This window comes from Ambystoma mexicanum, chromosome 5p, assembly GCF_040938575.1.
Source record: "Ambystoma mexicanum isolate Mex_15411 chromosome 5p, UKY_AmexF1_1, whole genome shotgun sequence".
Lineage (NCBI taxonomy): Eukaryota > Metazoa > Chordata > Amphibia > Caudata > Ambystomatidae > Ambystoma > Ambystoma mexicanum.
The window spans coordinates 484,443,662-484,470,091 of NC_090930.1; the positions used below are offsets into that span (position 1 = coordinate 484,443,662).

The 26,430-nt window shown below is 50.9% G+C and overlaps 1 protein-coding gene across 2 annotated transcripts in view; it reads right to left on the bottom strand.

Moving 5' to 3' along the window:
• Positions 1-26,430, bottom strand: part of LOC138481032 (fibronectin type-III domain-containing protein 3a-like) — a 2,755,868-nt gene that overhangs the window by 965,820 nt on the left and 1,763,618 nt on the right. For both annotated transcript variants that reach the window (XM_069612893.1, XM_069612892.1), the window contains one exon: positions 6,620-6,738. In XM_069612893.1, coding sequence (XP_069468994.1) covers positions 6,620-6,738 — 119 coding nt within the window. The remainder of the gene's footprint in view (positions 1-6,619; positions 6,739-26,430) is intronic.

The window sequence follows — 26,430 nt, forward strand, 5'->3', positions numbered from 1 at the left end:
CGAGTAACGCACAAACAGTTGGTCTGCTTGATTAATCCTAGCAAGTCTGCTGATGTAAAAGCTTAAAGCCCGCCTTGGGTCCAGCCTATGTAGCCTTTCTTTCTCTTTCCCCGGATGGGGAGGCGGATAGAATGAAGGTAAAGTAATTTTCTGAGTGATGAGGAATTCAGAAACCACCTTTGGGAGAAAATTAGGCTTCACCTGTAGGACAACCATGTCTTTATGATAAATTGTATGAGGGGGTTTACAAGATAGAGCTTGTAATTCGCTCACCCTTCTAGCAGATGTTAAAGCCACTAATAAGACAGTTTTAAGGGTGAGAAATCTTAGCGAACAAGAGTGGAGTGGTTCGAAAGGAGTACCCATCAGGAAATCTAAGACTAAATTTAAGTCCCATAAAGGAACCTGGAAAGGTTTTGGAGGGTAGACATTAGTTAATCCCTTTAGAAATTGTATTACTAAGGGTCATTTGAAATACGAAGGTTCCTCCGCAGTGTACTTGAAGATCGATAGCGCTGCGAGATAGCCCTTGATAGTGCCAACTTGAAGGCCTGAATTTGCCAAGTAGAGTAGAATGGATAACACCGTTGGTGTACCACATGAAAAGGGGTCGATATTCTCTTCTCTACACCAGCTGCAAAACTTGTTCCAACGGCAGTGTTATAAAGACTTTGTTGCTGGCCTTCTGGCCGAAAGCAACACTTCCATGACGTCATCAGGGAGGTCCCAATCCTTTTATCTCAACCTTTCAGAAGCCAGGCGTGAAGGTTGAGGGTTCTGATGTCTGGATGGAGAACATGACCTTCCTTCTGTGAGAGAAGATTCACCTTGAGTGGAAGACGACTTGGAGGGCAGATGGACATATCCAGAAGGTCCGGGTACCACGTTCTCCTGGCCCAGTCTGGAGCAATTAGGATCATGGTTCTCCGGAATCTTCTCAACCTCCTGATCATTTGAGGAATGACGGACTGGTGGAAACGCGTAAAGGAGTGGAAACTCCCAGTCCACTACGAACGCGTCCCCTAGAGCTCCTCTCGGGGGAAATTCCCCTTGAACAAAACAGATCGCACTTTCTGTTGGTACTGGTGGCAAACAGATCCACTTGAGGGGTTCCCCAAAGGGTGAAGATCTCCTGAAGGACTTCCTGAGCTAGTTCCCACTCGTGGGAGACTGTGCCCTGCCTGCTCAGAGCGTCCGCCGTCAAGTTCTTCTCTGCAGCTAGGTGGACTGCCGATAGAGAGATTCCTTCCTGGATTGCCCAAAACCAGAGCTGCATTGCCTCTCTGCACAGTGGTAGTGATCCTACGCCTCCTCTTTTGTTGAGATAGTGCATGGCCACTGTGTTGTCCGTCATTATCAGGACATTTCTCCCCTGTACAGATGGCAGAAAAGCTTTCAGCGCTAGTCTGATTGCTCTCAGCTCTAACAGGTTGATATGTAGTCTGGACTCCAATGGAGACCAACGACCGCTGATGGTCAAGTCGTTGGTATGGGCTCCCCACCCCGTGAGTGAGGCATCTATGACTACTGTTATCTCCGGCCATGGTTGCCAAAACAGTTCCCCCTTCAAGATGTTTTTCTGGCCGGCCCACCACTGAAGGTCTCGAGTCACCTTGTCTGGAATCTGAAGGTCGTCTGTCATTCTCCCTGAGAATTGCGACCACCGAGTTCTCAGTGCCCACTGAAGAGATCTCATTCTCAGGCGAGCCTCTGGCACAAGGAAGATGCAGGATGCCATGAGGCCTAGCAACCTCAAAAAGTCGAAGGCTGGGAGACATTGGCCATTTTGAAACTTGGTGACCATCTGCAGAATATCTTGAGCCCTCACCTCTGGTGGCAAGGCTTTTCCCAGGGAAGTGTCCAGGATCGCTCCAATGAACTGGAGTCTCTGTGATGGTATCATCTGTGACTTCTTTAAATTGAGGGAGAAGCCCAGTTTGTGAAGGAAGTGGCAGACATAATCTAGCTGTATCTGAGCTTGTTCTGAAGATACAGCTCTGATCAGCCAATCGTCCAGGTAGGGGTAGAGGTGGATCCCTTCCCTCAGACTTGCCGCCACTACCGACATTAGCTTGGTGAAGACCCTCGGGGCGGAGGTCAGCCCAAATGGCAGAACTCTAAATTGATAATGAGAGCCGCCAATTGCGAACCTCAGGTGTTTCCTGTGTTTGAGATGGATTGGCACAGGGAAATAAGCATCCTGGAGGTCCAGAGATGCCAGCCAGTCCTGGAGCTGGAGGGCTTGAAGGATCTGAGAGAGAGTTACCATCTTGAACTTGTCCTTCCTGAGGAACTTGTTCAATTCTCGTAATTCCAAGATAGGTCTCAGTCCTCTGTCTTTCTTCGGTATGAGAAAGTAGGGGGGAGTACCAGCCCTTGTTCCTCTCCGCTACAGGTACCGGTTCTATGGCACCTTTCTCTAGCAGGTCTACAATTTCCTGAAAGAGGAGTGGATCTGGAACTCTCCGAGAGCTGTTCCCCGGTGGAGGACTCTGAGGGATGCGTAGAAGAGGCAGGCAGTAATCTTGGGCAACTGTCTCCAATGCCCAAGCATCTGACGTAATAACCTGCCATTCCGTCAGATGTTGAGTTAACCTGCCCCCTACTGGTGTTTTGTGAAGAGAGTCTTCAGAGCGGTTTGGAGGCAGCTGATGCAGATGCCGAGGGTAAAGAGGCACCTGCTGCTGCTGAGGCTTTTGTGTTTTTACCCTGTCCACCTCGGGTGAATTTCTTCTGACCCCTTTGAACCGGCTGTCCTCTGCCCTTTACGAATATGGAATAGAAGCGAAAGGACTTACCTCTCCAAGAGGTTCCTGAGGGGCGATATGGTGTCCGACGGATTGCAGCTCCTAAGGATTTTGCTGCTGCCTTTGATGTTTGTAGTTTTTCTAAACTGTCGTCCGCCTTCTTACCAAACAAAGAAGAGCCGTCAAAGGGCATATTCAAGAGTCTGCTTTGCACATCTGGAGCAAAACCAGACTTTCGCAACCAAGCAAATCTCCTGGTTGTTGTACTTGCCGCCATGACCCTGCTGATACTGTCAGCAGAATCGATGCCAGTCTGAAGGGATTCGCACATTGCGTCCTTACCATCCTTAATGATGTTGAGAAACGCTTCCCTTTCTTCTCCCTCCGGGAGGCAGTCAGCCGCTGATGAAGCACACTCCCAAAGTGTGTGGCTGAACCTTGCGAGCGTACAAGTAGCATTGATGGATTTCAACGCCATCCTACATGCGGAAAATACTTTTTTGGCCATAGAGTCATATCTCTTATCATCCCTGTCCTGTGGAAAAGTAGGGTAAGCCGATTTACTACCTGCTGAAGTAGCTGCCTGAACAACCAGTCTCTCCAGATTTGGGTGTTTGGATAAATATTCAGGGTCAGCAGAAGACACCCGATATTTAGCTGATAGTTTCTTGTTAACTGCTGGGATAACCTTAGGTGTTTCCCAGTTTGCCAATATTCTCCTTTGTAATGCTGCATGAAATGACACTACAGGATCCTCCTGTGGACCTTTGACCAAGATGTCTGTGAGGTCGTCTTGCTGAAAAGCAGGTGAGGGTGTGGCCCATCCCATAAACTCTATTATCCTTGCCATCAAGGTTCTATAAGGGGTTTCAGCATGTTCCACTGGATCTGGTGTGGCAAATTCCACTTCTGGGGAAGTGTCCAACCCACTTCCTTCTTGTAGGGTTTCATGAAGGTCTTTCAACTTACCTTCTTCAGAGGTAAATTCCTCTTGTGCAGGAGTTGCAGATCCCTGCAACTCAAAAGGCCTTTCCTGATCTGAATCCTCCCCTTCTTCATAAATAGAAGATAAGACCCTTGAGTGGTCAGGTCTTGAAAATGGTATAAATCCCATTTCCAGAGCAGAAGGAGCCAGATTTGTCATGATTGGCTGAGAAAACATTGACGTCGTCGACGCAGACGTTAAAGGCTTTGAAGCCATAGAAAAAGACATTGAGAAAGGTGGTAGAGGTCTCGAGATTATCGGGATTCTACTCGAGGTTGTCGGCGACATTCTCGTGCTCAAGGCTCTGGGTATGGCCACTGGCTTTGAGGTGGCCGTGGGTTTGTCCTTTCTCGGCATCGACGTCGAAGACGGCGTCGACCCAACTGACATGTGCGTCGAAGAACACTTCAATAACAGCGTCGACGACGCCGATCTATGTATCAAAGGGATCCTCGACGACAGCGTCAAAGACGCAACTTTGCCTTTACTTGAAGGTTCGTGACGCTCTCGAGTGGCTTCTTTCACCGGGTACTGCGACTCGCGGCTTTTTGATTTTTCGGGTCTTTCACCCAGGGTATCACCCTCAGCAGTCTTCGAGGGGGCTGAGGCCGCTTTCTCGAAGACGCTTAGCATCTTTTTCCTGAATTCCTCCCACTCAGCCTGAGAGCTATGATTTGTGGGACAGGAGACCATTTTTGGAGTAATGGAAGAAGACGAGGAAGGGGATCTTCGACGTCTCTTTTTTGAATGCTTAGATCTCGAAGAGTGATGGGAACTGCTTTGAGATCTCGAACGAGAATGTCTTATGATGGCGAGGAGACAAATGTCTCCACTCCGCCGAGGAAACTTTCAAAGAAGATTTAACTGCCTTACCTCTCTCGAGCTTCCCCTTACGCTCCTTCAAGGCTTTCGCCGTCATGGACATGCAGTCCTCGCACTCCGAACAATGGTGCTCGATTCCCAGGCACCACAAACAGATCCTGTGAGGATCCGTCAACGACATTTTCTTTCCACAGTCTCGACATTTTTGAAGCCGGACCGTGGAGTCGTCGATTCGGGTGAGGAAGCCATCGAGTACGAGTCGGTATTCACGAGGAATATATCGATATATTTGACTGAAGAACTGAGCAACGAAATTCCGAGGCCCCACGAAGCGCGGAAAAACGGAACTGAGCAACGGACGCTGCGCGAGTCTATTTATACGCGTGGTGACGTCGGCGCCGATACGGAGGCCGTCGAGGGACATCGGCTCGAGGGACGTCGACGCTCAGCGCACTGTACTGAAAAAAATATTCCGAGGCAAGCAAGCTGGGAGATGATCTATCAAAGATAAGGAATACATCGGAGGACACAATCCCTTGGAAAGAAGCGTTCACAAAATGATATGCCAGGATGTTCCGCCCGTTGGCCTCCCTTCCCCACGTTTTCAGCATGGGACAGGGTGGTTCACTTGAGCGCAGCACAGTCTATGGCCTCTTTAGCACAAGGATACAGTTCTATCATCAGGGCCTTCTGTGCCCAGGTCTCTTTGCTTATCAAAGTCTATTCATTCAGAGGGCCACCTGATGCAACAAAATAAACAATAACTTCCTTTCCTCTATCAGATTTTCACAAGTACTCAATTTAGGTGATTCACTATTCACCCCGGATCCCCCGGGTTCAGATCCAGGTTTGTAACCTTGGATCCTCCTCATTCAGGGTCAGATCCTCTTAACACAACGCTCGCAGGATATTATCTTTGGGGGTACTCATGGTTCACCCCGGATCGCCCTCAGCAAGGCTCAGATCCCTTTTAACACAATTAGTCTCCATCGGCCAGGCTCAGACTAATTTCAATTAACATCAACTATCGAAGACTTTCGAATATGCAAAGGGTATGGCTTGACCTGTTGCAGGACCACTTTGATTCCCAACTTATTAAATTCAAGGCATTTTGGTACTTGTAGTTTTCATAAAGCAAAGTTCACATTCAATGTTGCACTCCAAACCACAGACCACTTTCGCCGCTTCCATTAACTCACTGGCTGAGTTTTGGAGTCTCCCTTTATCGCGTCTGTTTGATGTTGAGTTACACTTTTCACGCCTCCCCAACTCTGCCGTTCACCCGGGAGGGCCAGCTGGTAACCTTGTAGCATTGTATGCCATCTTTCTTCTTCTCTCCTGGGCTGGCCTGCATAGCCCCCTTGGCTTCTAGTCGGCAGCGGTTCGAGTGAGTAACTGGTTACCTCAGCTGCAAAAAGGCTACACCACAGTGCAGTGCAATCAAGTAAAAAGTCATGGCTGCAACCAGCCTGTACATGAGACACTTTCTTGTTGAATAAACTCAACCAGGGACAGAAGGAGCCTCATCGACTAATAGAGCAGCACATATAGCAAGTTGCAGTGTTCAAAAGTCTCAGTTTTCATTAACTCATGGGGTGAAAAAGCAGCAAAATGACTGAGGGGCAACCCCGGTAAGCAAAAGAAAACCAAAATGATTTGATATCTATGGGGTGTTGACAGCTTTATGCTAAAAGCACATTTAGTTTATCAAAAACCATGTCCCTTGTCGACTACCACAATTTTAAATTTGAGAAAAATGCAAATAACTAAACCCAACATGCAGATGGTAGGATTATGAACAAAATGTATACCTTCAACAGAATCGGGCTTTAAAATGCATGGTAAATGTATTGCATGGCACGTAAAGAATGCTGATATTTCAAATGAAAATTTAGCGTCTCAGCGAGGCCTCAAGTTACATTAACAGAGTAATAGTAGGACATTAAAGAAACAATGCGGCATGGAACTAGGCCTCGAAAACAAACAGTACAAACAGTAGTCATAAAGTGTACCATAAAATACAGCAAACACCTATGACAATGGCAAAATAATTGCAAACTCATACCGGACTTCGACCTGCATTATTGATGCAGTAAACTTGGAGTCTGTACCAACTGCCAGGTTTGAGATGATCACACACATGTTCTTTTCTTAATCCACTATATACTGCATCCCATGTATTTCCTGTAAGCCAAACCAAAGTATTCTTTTAATTACGACCAAAGTACTATGAATTTTGTGGACAGGCGCGTTAAAAATGCCACATCGTATCATAGCCTATGCATGCCAATCACTTGAGGAACGAATGTAAAGGATGCCAATTGTAATGGTCATGTAAAACAGTTAACATATTTCTAGTAACATCCTCCATTTCCTGGGTATTTGTTAAGAATGATTTTCAAAACCAGCCCTGAGGGAGGGTTCTTAGAGGCCACCTTCTATTAGAGAACTGGGAAAAAGGCCAAACTCAACTGAGGCATAGTTGCTGGGCTGTAAGACTTGGACTTCAGGAGAAATGAGCATGTAATGGTCCAAGGAGACAAACACAGGCCACACAAACCAAATTAGACAGTAAGCATACAAATGCCCTATTTATTAGGCATCAACACACTCTATGCAATGAAAATCACAGGTAAGAATTGTCACTAAATTAAGACTATAAACACACTATATATATATATATATATATATATATATATATATATATATATATATATGACAATGCATTACTTACCGTAAAAGCATTTCTGATGGTTGTATCTGCTTAGATTCACATGCTGTGCATAGTCCGACATTCAGTGGTCACTGCGGCGTATTGCATTTTGTTTTTCGTAGTCGAAAAGGGGACGTCGACAAGGTGTGTCTGTAACACTATCCCTATAGTGACGTGCAGTGTACCCACAACCTCTCACGCGTCGATGTCCCTCTGTTTGTATTTTTTCTGTCCTGAGGATGCCTTCTATACGTGAGCGAGTACAGAAAATAGAGAGAGATGTAGAAAGATGTCTATGTTCCTTCCATCCAAGCGGGGAGGAAGGGTGGGCGCATGTGAATCTAAGCAGATACAACCATCAGAAATGCTTTCACGGTAAGTAATCCATTGTCTTCTGATGTTTGTTAATCTGCTTAGAATCACATGCTGTGCATAGACTAGCGAGCAATACCCGGAGTTGGAGGTGGGTTGTGAGAAGGAAAAGTAGAGAAAAGATGTCTTAATACTGCTTGTCCCACCTGGGAATCAGATCTAGAGTGAGCATCTAGACAGTAGTGTTTTGAAAAGGTGTGTACAGAACTCCAGGTTGCCGCTTTGCAAATGGACTCAGGGGAACGTTTGCAATGAATGCTATGGAAGGCCCAGTGCCTCGAGTAGAGTGTGCTCTTGGCTTGAAGGGTAGTTCTCTCTTAGCAAGAGAGAGAAACAGAGAGTGATGCATTGAACAATCCATCTAGATATAGTGGACTTTGAGACTGCATCTCCTTCTCTTCCTGCTGCCACCGAGACAAAGAACTGATTAGTCTTTCTCAATGGCCTAGTTCTTTCCATATAAAACATGACAGCTCTGCGCACATCGAGTGTATGCAGGCTCTTTTCTCCCAAATTGGAAGGGTTTTGAAAGAACGTTGGTAGTTCTATTGACTGGTTGACATGGAATGTCGATATGAATTTTGGTGCAAACCTTGGGTGTTTGCGTAGAACCACCTTATCTTTGTGAACTGGTCTGTAGTTCACTTCCTCTCCTAATAGAGGTGATAGCTATTAAGAAAGCAGTCTTAAGAGTGAGGTCCATAAGAGTTGCCTTGTGCATGGGTTCAAAGGGTGGGCCCATGAGCCTGTTAAGTACCACATTAAGGTCCCAGCCGGCAGCTGGGTTTGCTATCAGAGGGTGTATTCTCCTTACCTCCTCCATGAAGGCTTTGATAACTGGGACTTTCCACCATGGCAACTTAAGTTGAGAGGTGGTGTATGCAGAAAGTGTCGCTAGATGGACTTTAATAGAATTGAACACTAGACCTGAGTCGAGTAAATGGGTCAGGCAAAGGACAATTTGTGTGGGAGAGCAGTGGACTGGGTTGATGCTCTTACCTCTACACCAGATGATAAATCTCTTCCACTTGCTAGAATAGCAGTGGTGAGTGTTGGGTTTTCTTGCTTCTCTAAGAATGTCCATGCATCTCTGAGGGAGTTGTAAATGGCCAAATTCTATGACCTCAGGAGCCAGGCTGCTAAATTCATGTTCTGTGGGCATGGGTGTAGTGTCTTGCCCTTGTCCTGTGACAGCAAGTTGTAAGGCAGGGCAGTTTCACTGGTGGGGACAAAGACATCTCCATCAGGTGCGCAAACCATGGTTGGCGGGCCCACATCGGGGCTATCCGTACCATGGTGACTGGTTCCTGGTGCATCTTGTGCACTATCTTGTTCTGCAGAGGAGTCGGGGGGGAAAAGCGTAAACAAATTTCCCTGACCATGGTATTCAGAGACCGTTCCCCTTGGAGCAGTTCTGTGGGTATCTGGAGTCGTAATCTAGGCCTTGTGAGTTCTCCAGAGTTGCGAACAAATCTATTTCTGGGAAGCCCCATTATGTGAAGATGTCGAAGACGATGTCTTTGTGTAACCGCCATTCGTACTCTGAGGGCAAGGGAAGTCTCTGCTGAGTTTGTCTGCTAGCAGATTGAGTTCCCCTGGTACATGTTGAGACAATAGGAACATGTGTCTGAGAGCCCACTTCCAGATGTTCTGGGACAGCTTGGACAGTCCTGGAGAGTGAGTGCCCCCTTGCTTGTTGAGGTAGTACATGGCTGTGGTGCTGTCCGTGAGGACCATCACTGTCTTCCCTTGTAGGTGTGTCTGGAAGGCTTGCCAACAATGTATTATTATTGGCAATCCTAAATGAAAACGCTGCCGAGGCGGAAATTGTTTTGCCCAAGGCATAAAGCTTTTTCCCTTCTTTATCTGGGGGTGCCTCGCTGGTTGACAGTGGAATCCCAGCACTCTTCCTTGTGTTAGTCACCACTAAGGAGTCCGGGACTTAGTGACCCCTGATATATAATGGGTCCGACTGAGAGGGTGAGAACAATTTCTCGATTCTTGGATTGACCCCTCTTACCAGCGCGGGGGTGGACAGCGATGGGGCGGGTCGTCTCTTAACCAAGGCGAGGATAGGAATATTTTGACTAGTGGGAGGTTTTTCTTTAATAATCCTTTCGACGAAATCAGTGTCTGGTGTGACCTCCCCAGTTTCAACTTCAAAATGCGCTGCTGCCTTCCTCAGTAGCGCATTGAAGGTGGGCTGATCGTCTACTGGAGATGGGTTCCTGAGCGGTGTGGTCTGAGGAGAAGAAATGTCTATAATGTCGGGGTCTGTAGACCCTGATGGCGACTGCCAGGGCTGTGAGCCACCTTCACCTGGGTCCTCCTCGTAGCCCTCCTCACCTATGTTTTAGTGTCATCATGAAAACCTTCTTTCTCTTGTTGGTCTTCATTATTCACAAACTCATCCTCTTCCTGAAAGTGAGAGTCCTTTCAGTGAGGTCGTAAGAGTTCATGTCTTCCTGTAGGGGGTTAAAGAGCTTCGGGTATTTAGCCCATGGCCCCTCCTGGAGTACCTACCTTGGCCTCTTGGGTGTCCTATTTTCTGGGATGGCCATGAACCTGTCTAGCTGGTCTATACATGACTGCAACCTCTCTACAGTCCAGTAAGGTAGGCCAGAGCGGTCTGGGAGTGAAACGGGAGTTTCCTCTCCCTGTAGTTGCTTAGTTCTGTCCCATAGCCTCGAAGATAGCGTCCCTTCGCCTTCTGAGAAAACTACTCGCTGGCTAGGGTCTTCTGTCGACGGTGGGAGCTGTCCCAGCCTACCCTCCGGCGTCCTCGGCCAATCTTTGGCCTTGTGAGCGGTTTTCGACGTGTCACCCGCCGTCCGTCTCTCGCCGTCTTTAGAAGCTATACGCGCGAGGCTTTCAGCGATTAGCTTCTCCGTCGAGGGATCGCCCGCCGTCGCGCTAGGCAGTGGCGAGTCTTTACTGGCAACGTACGCACTCTTGCGAGGCGCGTCGCCTGAGGATTTGGGGTTAGCGCCCTTATTTACAGAAAGCCCAGTCGCCGGTTGTGGAAGCGGTGGCGGGGAGGGCTTGCGACCCTTACGGTCGGCGGAAGACGCCGGTGGACCCGACGCCTCCGTTGACGCTATAGCTGCCTTCTTCTTCGACGAATGTGTGCCGTGGGGAAGGTGCTTATGTGTTTTTCTGTGTTCGTCCTTGTCGCCGGGGTGTTCATCCCCATAAGCGGGGCGTGAGCCGGGCTTGTCAGGGCCGGGGACGGAGGACGAGGAGCGGGAACGCTCCTTCGAGAGGTCTACAACCTCTGTTGCGGAGGCTGTGTAATCACTGTCCTCGTCACATTCGGCGGCGGCGGCAGCTGGCGAGGAGTCAGACCTAGACATTGCATAGGCTGCCCACCTTTTGACCATGCAGTCTTTTAAAGTTTTGGGTTTAAGTAACTTACAGGCCGCACAGCCGTCCTCTTTGTGATCGAGGGGCAAGCAACGGTTACACCGTTTGTGCTTGTCCTTCCAGGTAAACTTGCCCTTGCAACGGGGGCAAAACCTAAAGGGCGTCCTCTTCATAGCTGAGGGCATGAAATGTGATTACGACCTCGAAAGAGAGGGAGGGGAAAGAGAAAGGCATTCTCCGAGTGAAACAAAGAAATGACCAACAACCCCACTCTCCCTACTGTGTTAGGCCGGCGAGGCCAGGCCACGTGTTCGGCAGCGCCGAAGGATCTCCTCCGCTCGTCCCTCCGTCGAAGATCTTGCTCGGCGGAGAACAGCTTGGCAGCTACGTCGAGGGACGGATATATGTGATAGTTCATAATAATAAACGACCAAGGGTCGAGTAAATGATTTCGCAATGTCTCTCGAGGAGCTCCGCATAAAGGCGACCAATAACTGGGCGGAAAAAAACAATCTGAAGGACCTCGACGCGTGAGGGGTTGTGGGTACACTGCACGTCATTATAGGGATAGTGTTACAGACACGCCTTGTCGACGTCCCCTTTTCGACTACGAAAAACAAAATGGAATACTCCGCAGTGACCACTGGATGTCGAACTATGCATAGCATGTGATTCTAAGCAGATTAACAAACATCAGGAAAAAAAAAAAAAAATATATATATATATATATATATATATATATATATATATATATATATATGATACATTACTCACCGTAATCGTATTTCTGATGCTTGTATCTGCTTAGATTCAAATGCTGTGCATAGGCCGACATCTAGTGGAAGCTGCGGAGTAAAACCAGTTTGTCTTTATGGATAGTAAAGAAGGGATCCTGCACTGACAGAGCCTGAATTTCACTGACCCTTCTTATAGAAGTAATAGCTACTAAGAAGGCCGTTTTATAAGTCAGGTGTTTGAGACTGCTTTTATGCATGGGTTCGAAAGGGGGGCCCATGAGCTTGGCCAGCACCACATTAAGGTCCCACCCTGGCGGTGGGTTTGAAATAGGAGGGTGAAGTCTCTTTACTCCTTCCATGAAGGCTTTAACTACTGGTACTTTCCACCACGACACTTTGCTATGGGAAGTGGTGTAAGCCGAGAGAGCTGCCAGGTGTACTTTCAGTGAGTTAAAAACCAATCCTGCATCTAGCAGGTGGAGCATGTATGTAACAATAGTGGAAGGAGTGCAATCAACTGGGTTGGTTTGTCTACTCTGGCACCAGATAACAAACCTCTTCCACTTGTCAAAGTAACAGTGCCTTGTGTTTGGCTTCCTAGATTCCTTTAGGATGTTCATACACCTCTGTGGCAATTTGAGGTGTCCAAACTCTATGACCTCAGGGGCCATGCTGCCAGGTTCATTGAATTGGGTTGCTGGTGCACTGTTTGACCTTGGTGCTGGGACAGTAGGTTGTACCAGGCTGGAAGTTTGATGGGCTCTCACACCGCCATCCTGCGTAGGTGTGGGAACCACGGTTGTCTTGCCCACATGGGAGCAACTAGGACGAGCGTCATCGATTCTCTGTTCATCTTGTTCACCACTTTCCTGATGAGAGGAGTTGGTGGAAAAGCGTACGCAAACATCCCTGACCAGTTCATCCACAGGGCGTTCCCCTGGGAGTCTGGTTGGGGGAACCTGGACGCAAATCCTGGGCATTGTTTGTTTTTGCTTGTGGCGAATAAGTCTATAGTGGGGAAACCCCACTGAGAGAAGAGATCTTCTACGACCTCTCTGTGAAGAACCCATTTGTGTTCCTCTGGGAGGGAGTCTCTGCTCAGAGCATCCGCTAGGGAATTGAGCTCCCCTGGAACATGTTGTGATGACAGGAAGATGTTCCGTCTGAGTGCCCATATCCAGATTTTCTGAGCAAGCTTGGACAGATTTGGCGAGCGAGTCCCTCCTTGCTTGTTCAGGTAGAACATGGCTGTAGTGCTGTCCGTCCGGATTTGCACTGACAGGTTTAGTAGATGGGGCTCGAACGCCTGAAGCGCTCTGAATACTGCCAGAAGCTCTAGCAGGTTGATGTGGTTCTTGGCCACTGAGTGAGACCAGAGACCCTGAGCTGTGTGGTGGAGATGGTGAGCTCCCCACCCTGTCAGACATGCATCTGTAGTGACTACTGCCTGTACTTCGCGATCGTAAAAGGGTTTCCCCTTTGCGAGATTCTCTCTTGTCCACCAGTGAAGGCTTTGTACCAGTGTTGGCGAAACGACCACTAGATCGTCGCACTGACCACTTGCCTGAGACCACTGTTTCGCCAACCATTCCTGCATGGGACGCATGCGCAGGCGCGCGTGGGGGACCAGGTAAATGCATGACGCCATCATGCCCAGTAAACGCAATGCTTTGCGTACCGTTATTTGTTGACCGGACTGATAATGCAGAATTTGCAGAAGTATATTCCGAATTCTTTCTTCTGAAGGAAAGGTCAACCCCTCCTGGGCATCCAGGATTGCTCCTAGGAATTGTTTTGAGGTGCTTGGCACCAGGCTTGACTTCTTCTCGTTGATTGAGAAGCCTAATTCGTGGAGGAGGTCGATAGTCCTTTGAATGTTTGTCCTGCAAATTCCTGGGGTTTCCCTCGTTATGAGCCAGTCGTCCAGATAAGGGTACACTGGGATTGCCTCCCTGCGTAGGTGTGCAGCCACCACCGCCAGTACCTTGGTGAATACCCTTGGTGCTGAAGCTATCCCGAAGGGCAGTACGGAACAAGTTACTTACCTGTAACTGTTGTTCTCCAGCATGGGTCTGGCATGGATTCACATGCTCATGAATATTCCCCGTCGTCAGGCTGGGAATCCTCGGTAAAGAAAAAACCAGTATCAGTTTTGTTTCTGATCGGTCTTTCGTAGTAACAACCAATCACTGGTCTCTGCGTCATACTGACCACAGCCAATGACTGCCCTCTACCTAAGCACCGCCTCTGGCAGCCATCTTCAGATTTGGAAGCACATGAAGTGGCAGTATGACCAAGTGAAGAGCCGCAGAGGGGTAGGCGGGAGGGTTCGCATGTGAATCCATGCCAGACCCATGCTGGAGAACAACAGTTACAGGTAAGTAACTTGTTCCTTCTCCAGCATGGGGTCTGGCATGGATTCACATGCTCATGAATAAAGAATACATAGCAGTACACACATGCACAACCACGGGAGGTGGCAAAGGCTCAACATTAAGCATTACATCAAACTCAACATTAAGCATCTTACCTCCTCACCAGGATCACCTCAGGCGAACAGGTTGCGCAGCACTGCTTGGCCGACCCTGGACTCCTCCCTGGAATCCCGATCGAAGCAGTAGAATTTCGTGAAGGTGTGCGTCGACCTCCACGTAGCAGCCCTGCATATGTCCAGCAGGGGCACACCAGAAAGGAACGCCGTGGTAGCTGCGATCGCTCTGGTGGAATGGGCTCTCGGACGGCCAGGCAGCGGTCGGTTTGCCAACCGATGACAGTACATGATACAGCCGGAGAGCCATCTGGAAATGGAAGCCTTCGAGAGAGCCTTCCCCTGATTGACAGGTCCAAAGTTCACAAAGAGTTGTGACGTCTTCCGAAAACACTTCGTGCGGTCCACATAGAACTTCAGCGCTCTAGCCACATCCAGCGAGTGCAAAGTCCTCTCAGCCGGCGACGAAGGCGACGGGAAGAACACAGGCAACACCAAGGGTTCGTTGAGATGGAAGTCCGACGGTACCTTGGGCATGAAGGAGGGGTGCGTCCTGAGCACTACCCTCGTGTCGTGAAAAGTCAAGTACGGGGCCTTGCAGGAAAGGGCCTGGATCTCTCCCACCCGTCGCGCGGAGGTGATGGCCACAAGAAACGCTGTTTTCCATGACAGAAACTTCAACGGGGCCGAGTGCAGAGGCTCGAACGGAGGTCCCATGAGCTTGGTCAGCACCACGTTGAGCTCCCACGCCGGGGCCGGCGCCTTCACTGGCGGGAACGATCTGAACAGTCCCTTCATGAACTCTTTCACCAGACGATGAGATCACAGGGACGTCCGGCCCGTGGTTCTGGTGTAACGGGAGATCGCAGCAAGATGAATCTTGATGGACGCGTGTGCCAGTCCAGCTTTGGCCAGCGTCAGCAGGTACGGCAGTACCTGGGGAGCCGTAATCCGTAGAGGGTTAATCTTCTGTGCGTGGCACCAGACAGAGAACCTCTTCCATTTGTGTCCGTAGCATTTAAGAGTCGAGGAAGCCCTGGCCTTTGCAAGAACCTCTCTGCAGTCGGCCGGTATGTCGTATCCTCCAAACTCTAGCGCTGCAGGAGCCAGGCCTGCAAGTTCAGCGATTTCGGGTCGTGGTGGAGGATGGCGCCTCCTTCCCTGGAGAGTAGATCCGCGTCCACCGGCAGCTTGATTGGCGGGGACGCTGACAACTCCAGAAGGTCCGAGAACCATATCTGCCTCGGCCACGCAGGTGCGACGAGGATCATCCTGCACCGTGACCTCTTGAGCTGGTTGACGAGCCGGATTAGCAGTGGCAAAGGAGGGAACGCGTAGAGGAACAGGCCCTCCCAGGGGAACGAGAAAGCATTGCCCATGTTCCTCACCTGGGGAAACCTGCTGGCGAACCTCCGGCACTTGGAGTTCGTCGCCGTCGCGAACAGGTCGATCTGGGGTGTGCCCCACCGTCGGAAGAGGCGATCCACTAGATCCTGCCGTAGTTCCCACTCGTGGCACGAGCGCAGCTCCCTGCTGAGTGAGTCGGCGATGGTGTTTTTTATCCCTGCCAGATGAAACAGCACCAGAAACATCCTTTGGGCGACTGCCCAATGCCACAGGTCCTGCGCCTCCTTGGACAGTGCTGGGGACCTGGTTCCGCCCTGTTTCTTGATGTAAAACATGGTGGTGGTGTTGTCGGTGAAGATCCTCACCACCTTGCCCTTGAGGGACGGAAGGAAGGACCTGAGGGCCCAGAACACTGCACGGAGCTCCAGGACGTTGATATGGAGGGACTTCTCCGTCGGGAGCCAGAGGCCTCTCGCGTGCAGATTTTCGGTGTGCGCTCCCCACCCTTCCAGGGAGGCATCCGTGTCACTGTCTCCTGGTGGTCTGGGGTCTGGAAGTCCATGCCCGCCGTCAGATGCGCGCGGGTGCCCCACCACCGGAACGCTCGGGGGAAACTCTCGTCGAGTGTGATCTTCTCCTCGAAGCCGCCCGTCGTTTGGATCCAGCGCGCGTCCAGGAACTCCTGCAACGGGCGCATCCGGAGCCTGCACATGGGAATGAGGTAGATGCAAGAGGACATCATTCCGAGGAGGGACTTGATGGACCTCACCTTGGCCGCGTCGGAAACTAACATCCGCTGTACCTTGCCCAGGATGGACCTGGTCCTTTCCTCCGACGGGGAGGCCAGAAGGGACACTGTGTCGAGCTTCGCTCCCAGAAACAGTGCGTTTTGCGCGGGTACCAGGTGGGACTTGGCGTAGTTCACGGAGAATCCCAGGTCCGTGAGAAGTTGGACGGTCCTTGCCGTGTGCTCCACGGCGAGCTCCCTCGTCTTGGCTCGGATGAGCCAGTCGTCCAGGTAGGGGTAGACGTGGATCCCCTCGCGGCCCAGTTGCGCCGCCACCGGTGCAAGGCACTTGGTAAATACCCTGGGTGCCGACCGTAGTCCGAAGGGGAGGGCTTTGAACTGATAGTGACGCCCTTGGACCACAAACCGGAGGAATTTTCGGTGCCCCTTTAGGATGGGAATGTGGAAGTAGGCATCCTCCAAATCCAACGACGACAGGAAGTCTCCTTCGTCCAGCTGCCCCAGGACGTGCTGGAGGGTGACCATCCGGAACTTTTGCGCCTTGATGAACTTGTTCAGACGTCGCAGGTCTAGGATGGGGTGCCATCCTCCCGTCTTCTTCTTCACGAGGAAGTATCTCGAGTAAACTCCGGAGCCCCAAAGCCTCTTTGGGACGAGTTTGATGACGCCCTTCCTGAGCATCGCCTTTACCTCCAGGAGAAGCTGAGGGACGTGAAGCTCTTTCCTGGCCACGGGGGGGACGCGCGGGCACCTCCTTTGAAACTCAAGCGCGTGGCCCCGGGCTAAGGCGTCCAGCACCCAACGGTCGGTGGAGATGGACTCCCACACGCTGACGAAGCTCGCCAGCCGGCCTCCCACCGGGGTGCTTCGGTGGGGGCCCGACCCCACAGCCGGTTCAATCCTGTTTCGACGAGGCTTTGCCGCCTTGACCTCCTTGGCGACGACGGCGGGGTCTGCCAGACTTGCCTCGTCCTCTGTAGGCCTCCTGAGACGACGAGCGGGCCGCTTGACGGTAGGTGGAGAAACCGCCGCCGGAAGCTTTGGAGGCGCCCTTGCCTCCGCTGCTCCGAAAGGGCGTCCGTCGTTGCTGCAGAACCCCAAGGGCCCGGGCCGTCTCAGTGTCCGCTTTAATGGCCTGAAGGGAATCGTCCACTGTTTTCCCAAACAGGTTGTTCCCATCGAACGGCATGTCCAGGACTCTGGTCTGTACATCTTGACGGAAGTCCGTAGCCTTGAGCCATCCACGCCGCCTAAGGCACACGCCGTTGCCCAACTGGCGAAACCCAGTGTCGGCGATGTCCGTCGCAATAGTGATGGCGTGGTCCGACGCCACCTCGCCTTCCTGTAGGATCTCCAGGGCATCCGCCCTCTTGTCGTCCGGTAGGAAGTCCAGCAGGGGAGCCAGTTTGTACCATAGCTCCCTGTCGTAGCGGGCCACGATAGCCAAGGCGTTGGCCGCTTTAATCGTCGTCGCTGCAGACGAGATGACCCTGCATCCCATAGCGTCCAATTTCTTTCCCTCGCCGTCTGGTGGGGAAGTCGATGTGGAGGCCGCACCCCCCCCCCCGCTTTTTTCCTGGCCGCCGCGGAGACGACGGAGTCCGGGGTAGGCTGCGCCCGGAGGCACAGGGGGGCCGCGTCCGGGACCCGGTACTTCTCCTCGTACCGGTCTCTTCTAGCTGGCGTCGTGGAAGGGTTCTTGAGGAGGGCGAGGCCCTCATCCCAAATGTCGTCCAGTAGAGGCACCGCGAGGACCGTCTTCCTCTTGGCCTCGCGCCGTTGATAAAGGAATCCTTCCTTTTTCTTCTCCTCAGGGCAGAGTTGGAAAAGCTCGGATGCCCTGGCGATCATGGAGTGGAACGATCCAATCTCGTCGGGCGGAGAAACCCTGGTGGGAGGTGACGACGGTAGATCCTCGTCATATACCTCGTCGTCCGTACCCATCGCTGCCGTGTCAGTCCCCGTATCATCCCCTCGGGTGGACGGGGAGGAGGACTGGACGGGGCGCGACGGCTGAAAAGGAGGTGGAGGGTGAATCCTCCTTTTCTTGGGCGGGGGAGCACCAGAAGGTCCCGGTTCAGGATCCCCCGACGGGAGAGGTTCCTCCGTCGGCAACGGTAGTCTCGTCCTTATCTCTGAACATAAGGACTGTATAGCCAACAAAATGGCCGCCGAGTTGTCTTGCGGCACTGGCAGAGGGGAATCCGACGGGCGATCAGGAGCCCCGTCGGCACCCTCGACTCATCTGCGTCAGAAACCATCCCGACGGGCCGGTCTTCTTCCACGCCAAGGCCGTGGCTTAAGACCTCAATCAGCTCTTCCTCTGAGGTTGAGGCCGAATCTACGACGACGCCCTGCCCCCCCTTTTTCTTCCCCGCCGGGGGTTTCACGGGGGTCCTATCGATGGGCACAAAAGAGGACTCCCTCTGAGGTGGCAGGGAGACTCTGAGCCCCGAGGTAGCCACCACTGGTGTAGCCTCCACAGGCTGAGCCAGGGCCGCCGCGACAGTATCGATAGAGGGCTTGGCCGGATGGATTAAGGCCTTAACCACCTTAGGTGCGCTCACCGCCTTATCCTTGAGGGGGGGGGGACACTGCCTCGCTCCCCCTCCGATGGGGCCTTCGAGCTCGACCGGGGCCTCTCCAGGCGCTTCGCCGGGTGCTCGCCCTTCCTCTTACCCGACCCAGAGCGTTGGCTCGTGGCTGAAGGTGCGCCCTGCCTGGCGCCCGTAGAGCCCGACCGTTCGGCGCTCCCGGTGCCAGCGGACTCGCGGTGCTTGGCCTTATGTTGGACCCCCGTCGCCGGGGCGTCCTCAAAGGTCTTAGAAGACCGCTCGGATATCTTTCTCTTCTTCTCGCCTGACGGGCTCTTCCCTTCCAGCCAGTTGGCGAGACGTTGGTGGTGGTCCTTCATGGTCCGTTCCGACATATTGCCGCAAAACGCACAGTCCTTCTCCACGTGCGTCTTGTCCTCATGTAAGCAGTAGAGACAACAGGAGTGTTCATCCTCCTTAAAGACGTTCTGCAGCTGGCATCCAGGGCAGATCCTGAACAGCTTTACGGGCGTCGAGCTTCCCTTCTCCTGGGCCATGTCCGGGCCTGAGAAACTTCTGGAGTCCTCCAAAAGCTTTGCTTGACGAAATCTTCACCCTTGAGGGGCGCAGACGAATCCGACACGGGTCCCCGTTGATCGAATGGAGAGTCGGTGGAGCTTGAGGCTCTTTTGACCGAAAAAACGAAATTTTTGAGAAAAAACGTGAAAAAATAGCACTAACGCTCGAGAGCAATAGCACAAGGATCCCAACACATGAACGTGCGTTAAAGATCTGAAGATGGCTGCCAGAGGCGGTGCTTAGGTAGAGGGCAGTCATTGGCTGTGGTCAGTATGACGCAGAGACCAGTGATTGGTTGTTACTACGAAAGACAGATCAGAAACGAAACTGATACTGGTTTTTTCTTTACCGAGGATTCCCAGCCTGACGACGGGGAATATTCATGAGCATGTGAATCCATGCCAGACCCCATGCTGGAGAACTTGAATTGGTAGTGGCGACTGTCCACCTTGAAGCGCAAGTACTTTCTGTGCGCTGGGAACATGGAAATATGAAAATAAGCATCTTTCATATCCAAGGTTGCCATGTAATCCCCTTTTTTAGGAGGGGGGATTACCTCTTGTAGCGTGGTCATACGAAATTTTTGGGGCTTGACATACCTGTTGGCAGGCCGTAAGTCCAATACTGGGCGCATTGTCAAGTCTTTCTTTGGCACAAGGAAGTAAGTTGAATAAATACCCTTGTTTACCTGGTGTCCCGGGACGAGTTCTATCGCGTCCTTTTGTAGAAGAATGGCAATCTCCTCGAGGAGAATCTTCTGATGTTCTAAGGAGTGTACTCTTTGTTGTGGAGGATGGTTCCGGGGACGCTGCAGTAGCTCTATACAATATCCCGTGGATACTGTTGACAGCACCCATCTGTCTGATGTGATCCCTTCCCAAGCCTGAGTGAAGTTTGAAATGCGTCCCCCTACTGGGGTTGCGTGAGAAGGGACCCTGAACTGAGCGTCGCTGCTTTGGTGGAGGCGTGCCGCCTCCCTTGCTGGGGCTGCCTCTGCCTTTACCACGACCTCTCCTATTACCTCTGCCGTAACCCTGGGTAGACTGTTGGTTGTTCCACTGTGTACCCTGCCCCTGGGAATAGTTAGATCCTCTCTGGGAATTTTGGCCGCGTGGGCGACGAAAATTACTATTCCCTCTCTGGTTAGGGGGTTTATTGGTTAACTGGCCAAGGGATTTGAGTGTCTCGTATTCGTCCTTGGCATTTTTCAGTGCGTCCTCGACCGCCTTACCAAACAGATCGGCTTCCACCGGTTTGTCTAACAATGATGCCTGAGTTTCTGCCTTAAAACCAGACTGCCGTAACCACGCATGTCTCTTGATAACAGTACCTTCTGCTATCAATCTGCCTGCGTTAACCGGGGCGTCGAAGGTTGCTTTCAAAATGCAACCAGACACGACTCTACCCTCTGCAGAAATCCGAGCTAATTGGCCCTTTAACGGTTCAGGAGCAGAGGCTATGAGAGCCGCGACTTCTTCCCACTGATGGCAGTTGTAGCTGGCCAACAGGGTGGTGGAGTTAGCAATCCTTGCTTGATAGGCGGACGTTGAGGCTACCTTCCTGCCAAAACCGTATAGTTTTTTGCTCTCCTTGTCGGGAGGAGCTTCTGACGAAGACAAGGGTGTTCCAGCCCTCTTACGAGTGTTGGTAACAACTAGGGAGTCTGGCTTCAGATGCCCTCTTATATAGAGAGGGTCAGACTGAGCTGCCCTGAAAAGTTTTTCAACCCTGGGATTGACTGCTCTGGTGAGGTTTGGGTTCACCAGGGACGGATCTATTCTCCGCTGAATGGATTTAAGGATAGGGATGGTCTGGGCAACGGCCTCATTTCTCCCACTAACTCTTCTGCAAAGTCCCTTTCCTCCTGTACACCGTGGGTGTCAATGTGGAAATGTTCTGCTGCGCGAGCGAGAACCTCATTTAGGAGGGGCTGATTATCGACTGGGGAGTCGGTAACCGGGGCTTCGTTCTCTACCGGGGAATCTACTCTGTATGTTTCCGGGTTATCCTCTTCTTCTTCCTGTTCCTCATCATCCCCATAGTAGCCCGTCCCGGTTTGCTCTTCTATCATACCAAATTCTTGGTCTCCACAAAAGGAAGCCTCTTCTTGATACCGTGAGTATGGTGTTGCGTAAGGTTGTACCTCGAAGGGTTCAGACCTCATCAGGGTTTCAAACCGGGCCTTCTTACTCGGGGGGATAGGATCAGTAGAGCCTGAGGGTGTGGCCCCTTGTGGATCATACGAGAGGAAATGTTCTGGATTTCTATCATAAAAATCAGCCAAAGAAGACATTCTTGACATGACCCTATCTATGTCTTCACTGGACCATTTTTTGGAACTGGGAATGACTCTCTCAGCAAGTCCATGGGATTTATCTTGAGTAGCTTTGTTGGTTGTGGACCTATCAGCAGACCTGGGCTTGTCTGTCTGTTTAGGGGGGGTGGAGAGTTTCACAGGTGTGGAAGAATGTACCCATAGTTTCTTCTGCTGTTTTCCCCCCTCCCCGTGCGTAGAAAAATGTTTTCCCTGTCCCTTAGTGGCGCTGGAGTTTTTCGACGCCTGGCGTCGAAAGGTTCGGGAGGGGTGTCCCTGTCCTTCGAGCGTGGGGCCTCGCTAGCTTTAATTGTGGGCTCTGCCTCCTGGAGCGCGGCCTGGGGGTGGAAGTCGTCTTCGTCTTCCGACGATCGAACCTCTGTTAGCCTAGGGAGCGAGGCACTCTTGGCAAGAGTGGATGATTGCCTGGAGTCATGCGGCGATCTTGATCGAGAGCACCCAGAGGACACCGAATCGGACCGTTCTGTCTGTGCCTCTTTCCGAGAACTCGACGTCGTCGAGTCTCGGTTGGACTTAGTGTGTTTAGTGTGTGTAGTATGTGAAGCGCTTGCGTCACCGGGGGTCTTCCCCATAGCCGCCCTGCCGGACGACCTTCCGAGGTCGGGGACCTGCGCTCGGCTGTCTTTCGACGCCGTTATGCCCTCGCCGTCCGAAAGTACGGCGTCGCTGCCATCGCTGAAGGCGTCCTCCGCTGCCATGGCCGCCTGCCTGGCGTGGTGGGCCCAACGCTTCGTCGAACGGTCCTTAAGTGTCTTAGGTTTAAACCTACTACACGCTCTTCAGTTCGCTTCGTGGTGGTCCCTTGGCAAGCAGAGATTGCACGTGGCGTGCCTGTCGACCCAAGGGTATTTGCGGTTGCACTTGGGGCAGAATTGAAAAGGGGTACCCTCCATACGCACCTTGAGGCAGCAGGCTGTTAAGTGTAGGAAATGTATAAGGTGTACCTATATACCAAGAGTGTAGAGTATGTACCACCCCCCACTCTCCCTACTTGCAGGGCCGAGGCCAGCGGCCTACCAGGCCCGGGCCGAGGCCAGCTCCTTCCAAGGCCCAAATCCGTCGTGCAGCAGCCGACGGTCGATTTCTTCTCCAGCCGGCGTCAAGTGTCGAAGTTCGACGTTGGGGTGGGGAAGGATGTCAATAGATTAATAATTCTAAATTTTAGCAAAAGTATGGCTAAGGCCAGGGGACTCCGCAAGATGCTTCCGACCAGTATGGCGGAAAAAACAATCTGAGGATCCTAGACGCGTGAGGGATCTTGGGTACAGTGGATGTCACACTAGGGATAGTATTACTGGCACGCCCTGTGTCGACGCCGATTTTCGAATTTCAAAAAACAAACTGTAATACTCCGCAGCTTCCACTAGATGTCGGCCTATGCACAGCATGTGATCTAAGCAGATTCCACAAGCCTCAGAAATATATATATATATATATCAAACATTACCTACTGTTAACATGAATTACTACAATCTGGCCTGGTGGACATGATTATAGAAGTCCACCCTAGTTCTGGAGAACATGGATACTCCGAGAGGTTAGCCAAAGCCCAATCAAGGTAGCAATGGAGAGCAGTCAAGGCTATTTTCAGGAGACAGTGAGTGGAGGTCAGTGGTCCACACAGTGAAGCACACAATAATTCAAATTAGACAGTTAAGGACAAAAATACTTATTTATAAAAGGCCCAAAAACGCACACTAAGAAATGAAAAAAGCAGGCACTACTATCACACAACACTTAAATATAAAACACATGTACAGTCACCTTTAGGTTTGTAGGAATGTGTACAATACTTAGTCAGCAGAAAAGAAGGTAAGTAATTGTTAGGCAGAATCATATGCAGTACCTTTGGGGAACACTACATACAAGTAAGACTACAAGTGATAGTACAATTTCACCTTTGGTACAAGCCTGTACTACACAGTAAAGTGGTAGCGATGGCTGAGCAGCCAGACTTCTCTCAAGAGCAAATGAGCAGTAGTAGGGATTACACAAAGGACTACAATTACTGTGACTCAAACAAACACTGACTCAAGGTTTCTGGTTAAAAAATATTTTTATTTTTAAACAATCTGTTCACAAAAAACTACACTTCTATTAAACCAAACCACACTCTAAATATACTACAAACAACCAATTCCTCTTGTTCAGCTCAATCAAGGTAAGTACATTAGGATTTGCCAGACCGGTGTTTCGAAACAAAGACGTTACCGTGGGTTAATACGCGATCACTTTTTGACAGTAATGACAGTTCGGTTTTACGAAAGAAAAGCATACCCGTGGGAAGAAATGTAACCGAAGTCAAACACACTTAGCACATAGAATTAAAACAAGGGAATAGTGGATAAAAATCATAGGCAATACTTTTGTCAAAGCAATAGAATCAGAAGACGTTTCCTAAGGGGCAGATAAAAGTCAATAGGCCTGCGCCAGTGTCAAAATGGAGCAGGGGCTCTGTTGTCGAGGATCATACGGTTAGAATAGTGCAGATTAAAGTTGCCAGGAGTACTCGATATTGTCAAAAGGGAAGGAAAAGTTATCAGAGGGAGGGAAGAAAGGACAAGCCTTCCGAAAGTAAAAGGGTTCACCCCGATTCCTCAAGGTCGGACGGAGAGAACGACCAAATGGACACAGTACCTTATTCGGATGAAGAAAGCTGGTGCCACGGCAGTTGTTCCTGGTAGTTCCTGCAGACTCACGGTTCCTGAAGCTTCAGACGTGGGGACAAGGAGGACGGCATCTGGAGCAATCTGCACTACCCAGGGATGAAGCCAGCAGCAGCAAAGCAACAATAAATAAAAGGTGCGCTCTTTAAAAATATGAGAGGGCCCTTCTGATGGCTATCCGGACCACTAAAGCTCAGTGCAGCGATTCCGACCGCGAAGAGGATTCTTTGGCTGTAGAAGGTGAGCTGGTTGATCCCACCAGGCTCAAGGGAAGAAGACTCCAGACTGGATCTTCTCTGTCGTTGAAGGGTAGATAGCTCAGGACTGCAGCAGGGCTTTGTTATGGAGAATTCTCTGTTTAGGCTGAATTTCCTAACCAAGTGAGTCCCCCAGCAGCTTTGCTGGATTTCTGGGGTTTATTTTTTTCTCCTGCCAAGAGTGAGACTCTTTTACCCTCACTCTTGGACCTGATTTGAGTATGTTTCTTTGAATTTAGATGTGTTTAATGGGCTATGGGGTCTTTTACTCAATAGGGCTTCATGTGTTTTTGTGATGTGTGTTACACAGCACCCTCAGTGCAGTAACACAGGGGTGTCATAGTGACCCCCCAGTATAGACTCCATACCATGGGACTGACTACTGTCTCCCAGGGCATGTAAAGTCACCATTGACTTTACTAGTCTTAAATTCTGAACAGAACCAGTACAAACCATCATATTGTGGACGTACTGGCTGGGGCAATTCAATTACCCCGGGGTCTGTTAGTCGAGGGAGCACGTCTCTGTCCCCCCTGATCGAGTTTTGGCTGGTGGCAGTGGATACTACTTTTTATATTCAACCGCGAATATTTTCCTATGGGATTTCCCATTGTTTTAGGCTACTATCTTTATTTAATTATTTACAGTAGCCTCGAACATACCGCCGGTTTATTTAATTAATATTAATTCTCTAGTTGGTATTTTTTGCCAAAACTTGATTCTAAAATGGCGTTTGTGTTCTCTTCTGTGACTCCAACCCAAGTCGAGCCCTTTGTTCCACTTTTTGGCGGGCTTCTCCACAGAAGACCTCCAAAGTGGTGCCACTCGGTCTGGGGTACTTAGGAGGGGTGGAGGGGGATTTAGGCACCCTGGACTGAGTTGCCTAGGCAACTCAAGTCGCACTCTGTCCTGATTGGCCCAAGTGGTGAGCCGGCCGGCTCACCACTTAGCATGTTTGAGTGACAGCTAGGCTGAGTGAATGGAGGTTTTCTGCATAAAAGCAGGGCTTTGGGGACTGGAACCTCAGAAGTTGCCACAGGACCTAAGAATCCGACGAGGGAGAAGCTGAGCCGACCTGCCACGACGACACCACCGGTGGAGCCCTGCTGGACCGTCTCACCACTTTTCCCAACGACAGAGGAGATCTCCCGCCGGAGAGTCTTCTTCCTTTGACTGGTGGGGATAACCAGTTTCACCGTTCTTTCGCCTTCCCGATGTACCTCATGGCCACCTTGCCTGTGCCAAGCACCCCGGCAACCGGGATACCACGTTTTACCACGACCGCGAACAAAAGGTACCACCTTTAACCGGAAAACTCTGCGGCTGGTTTCTTCCCTGGCAGTGCAACAACCTTCATCTTTCCTCCAAGTCGAGATCTTCTCTTCCCCTGGACGACGACGCGACTTGCACCCACTGCCAGGAACAACTGCCACCGCTGGAGGATCCCTCCCACTTAAGGTACCGTGTCCCGCCTCGCTTCCCTTGCTACCGACTGTACGGGGTAGATTTAGCCCCCGGCTCTCGAACCTGGGTTAGCCTGGGGCACCCTGGCTAAACTTTCCTAAGCCTCTCTAAAATCTTTTTGAATTCTCTGCAAGACTTTCTAAGCCTAGTGTAACTGTGTGATCTTGGGCGCATTTGTGCTCTGCTCTCTCTAAGAGTGGGCCCAGCCTTTGGACTTTGGCTCACCAGTGACTTTTGCTCTTCTGCCTTGCTAACAGTGTTCCTGAATCTTGG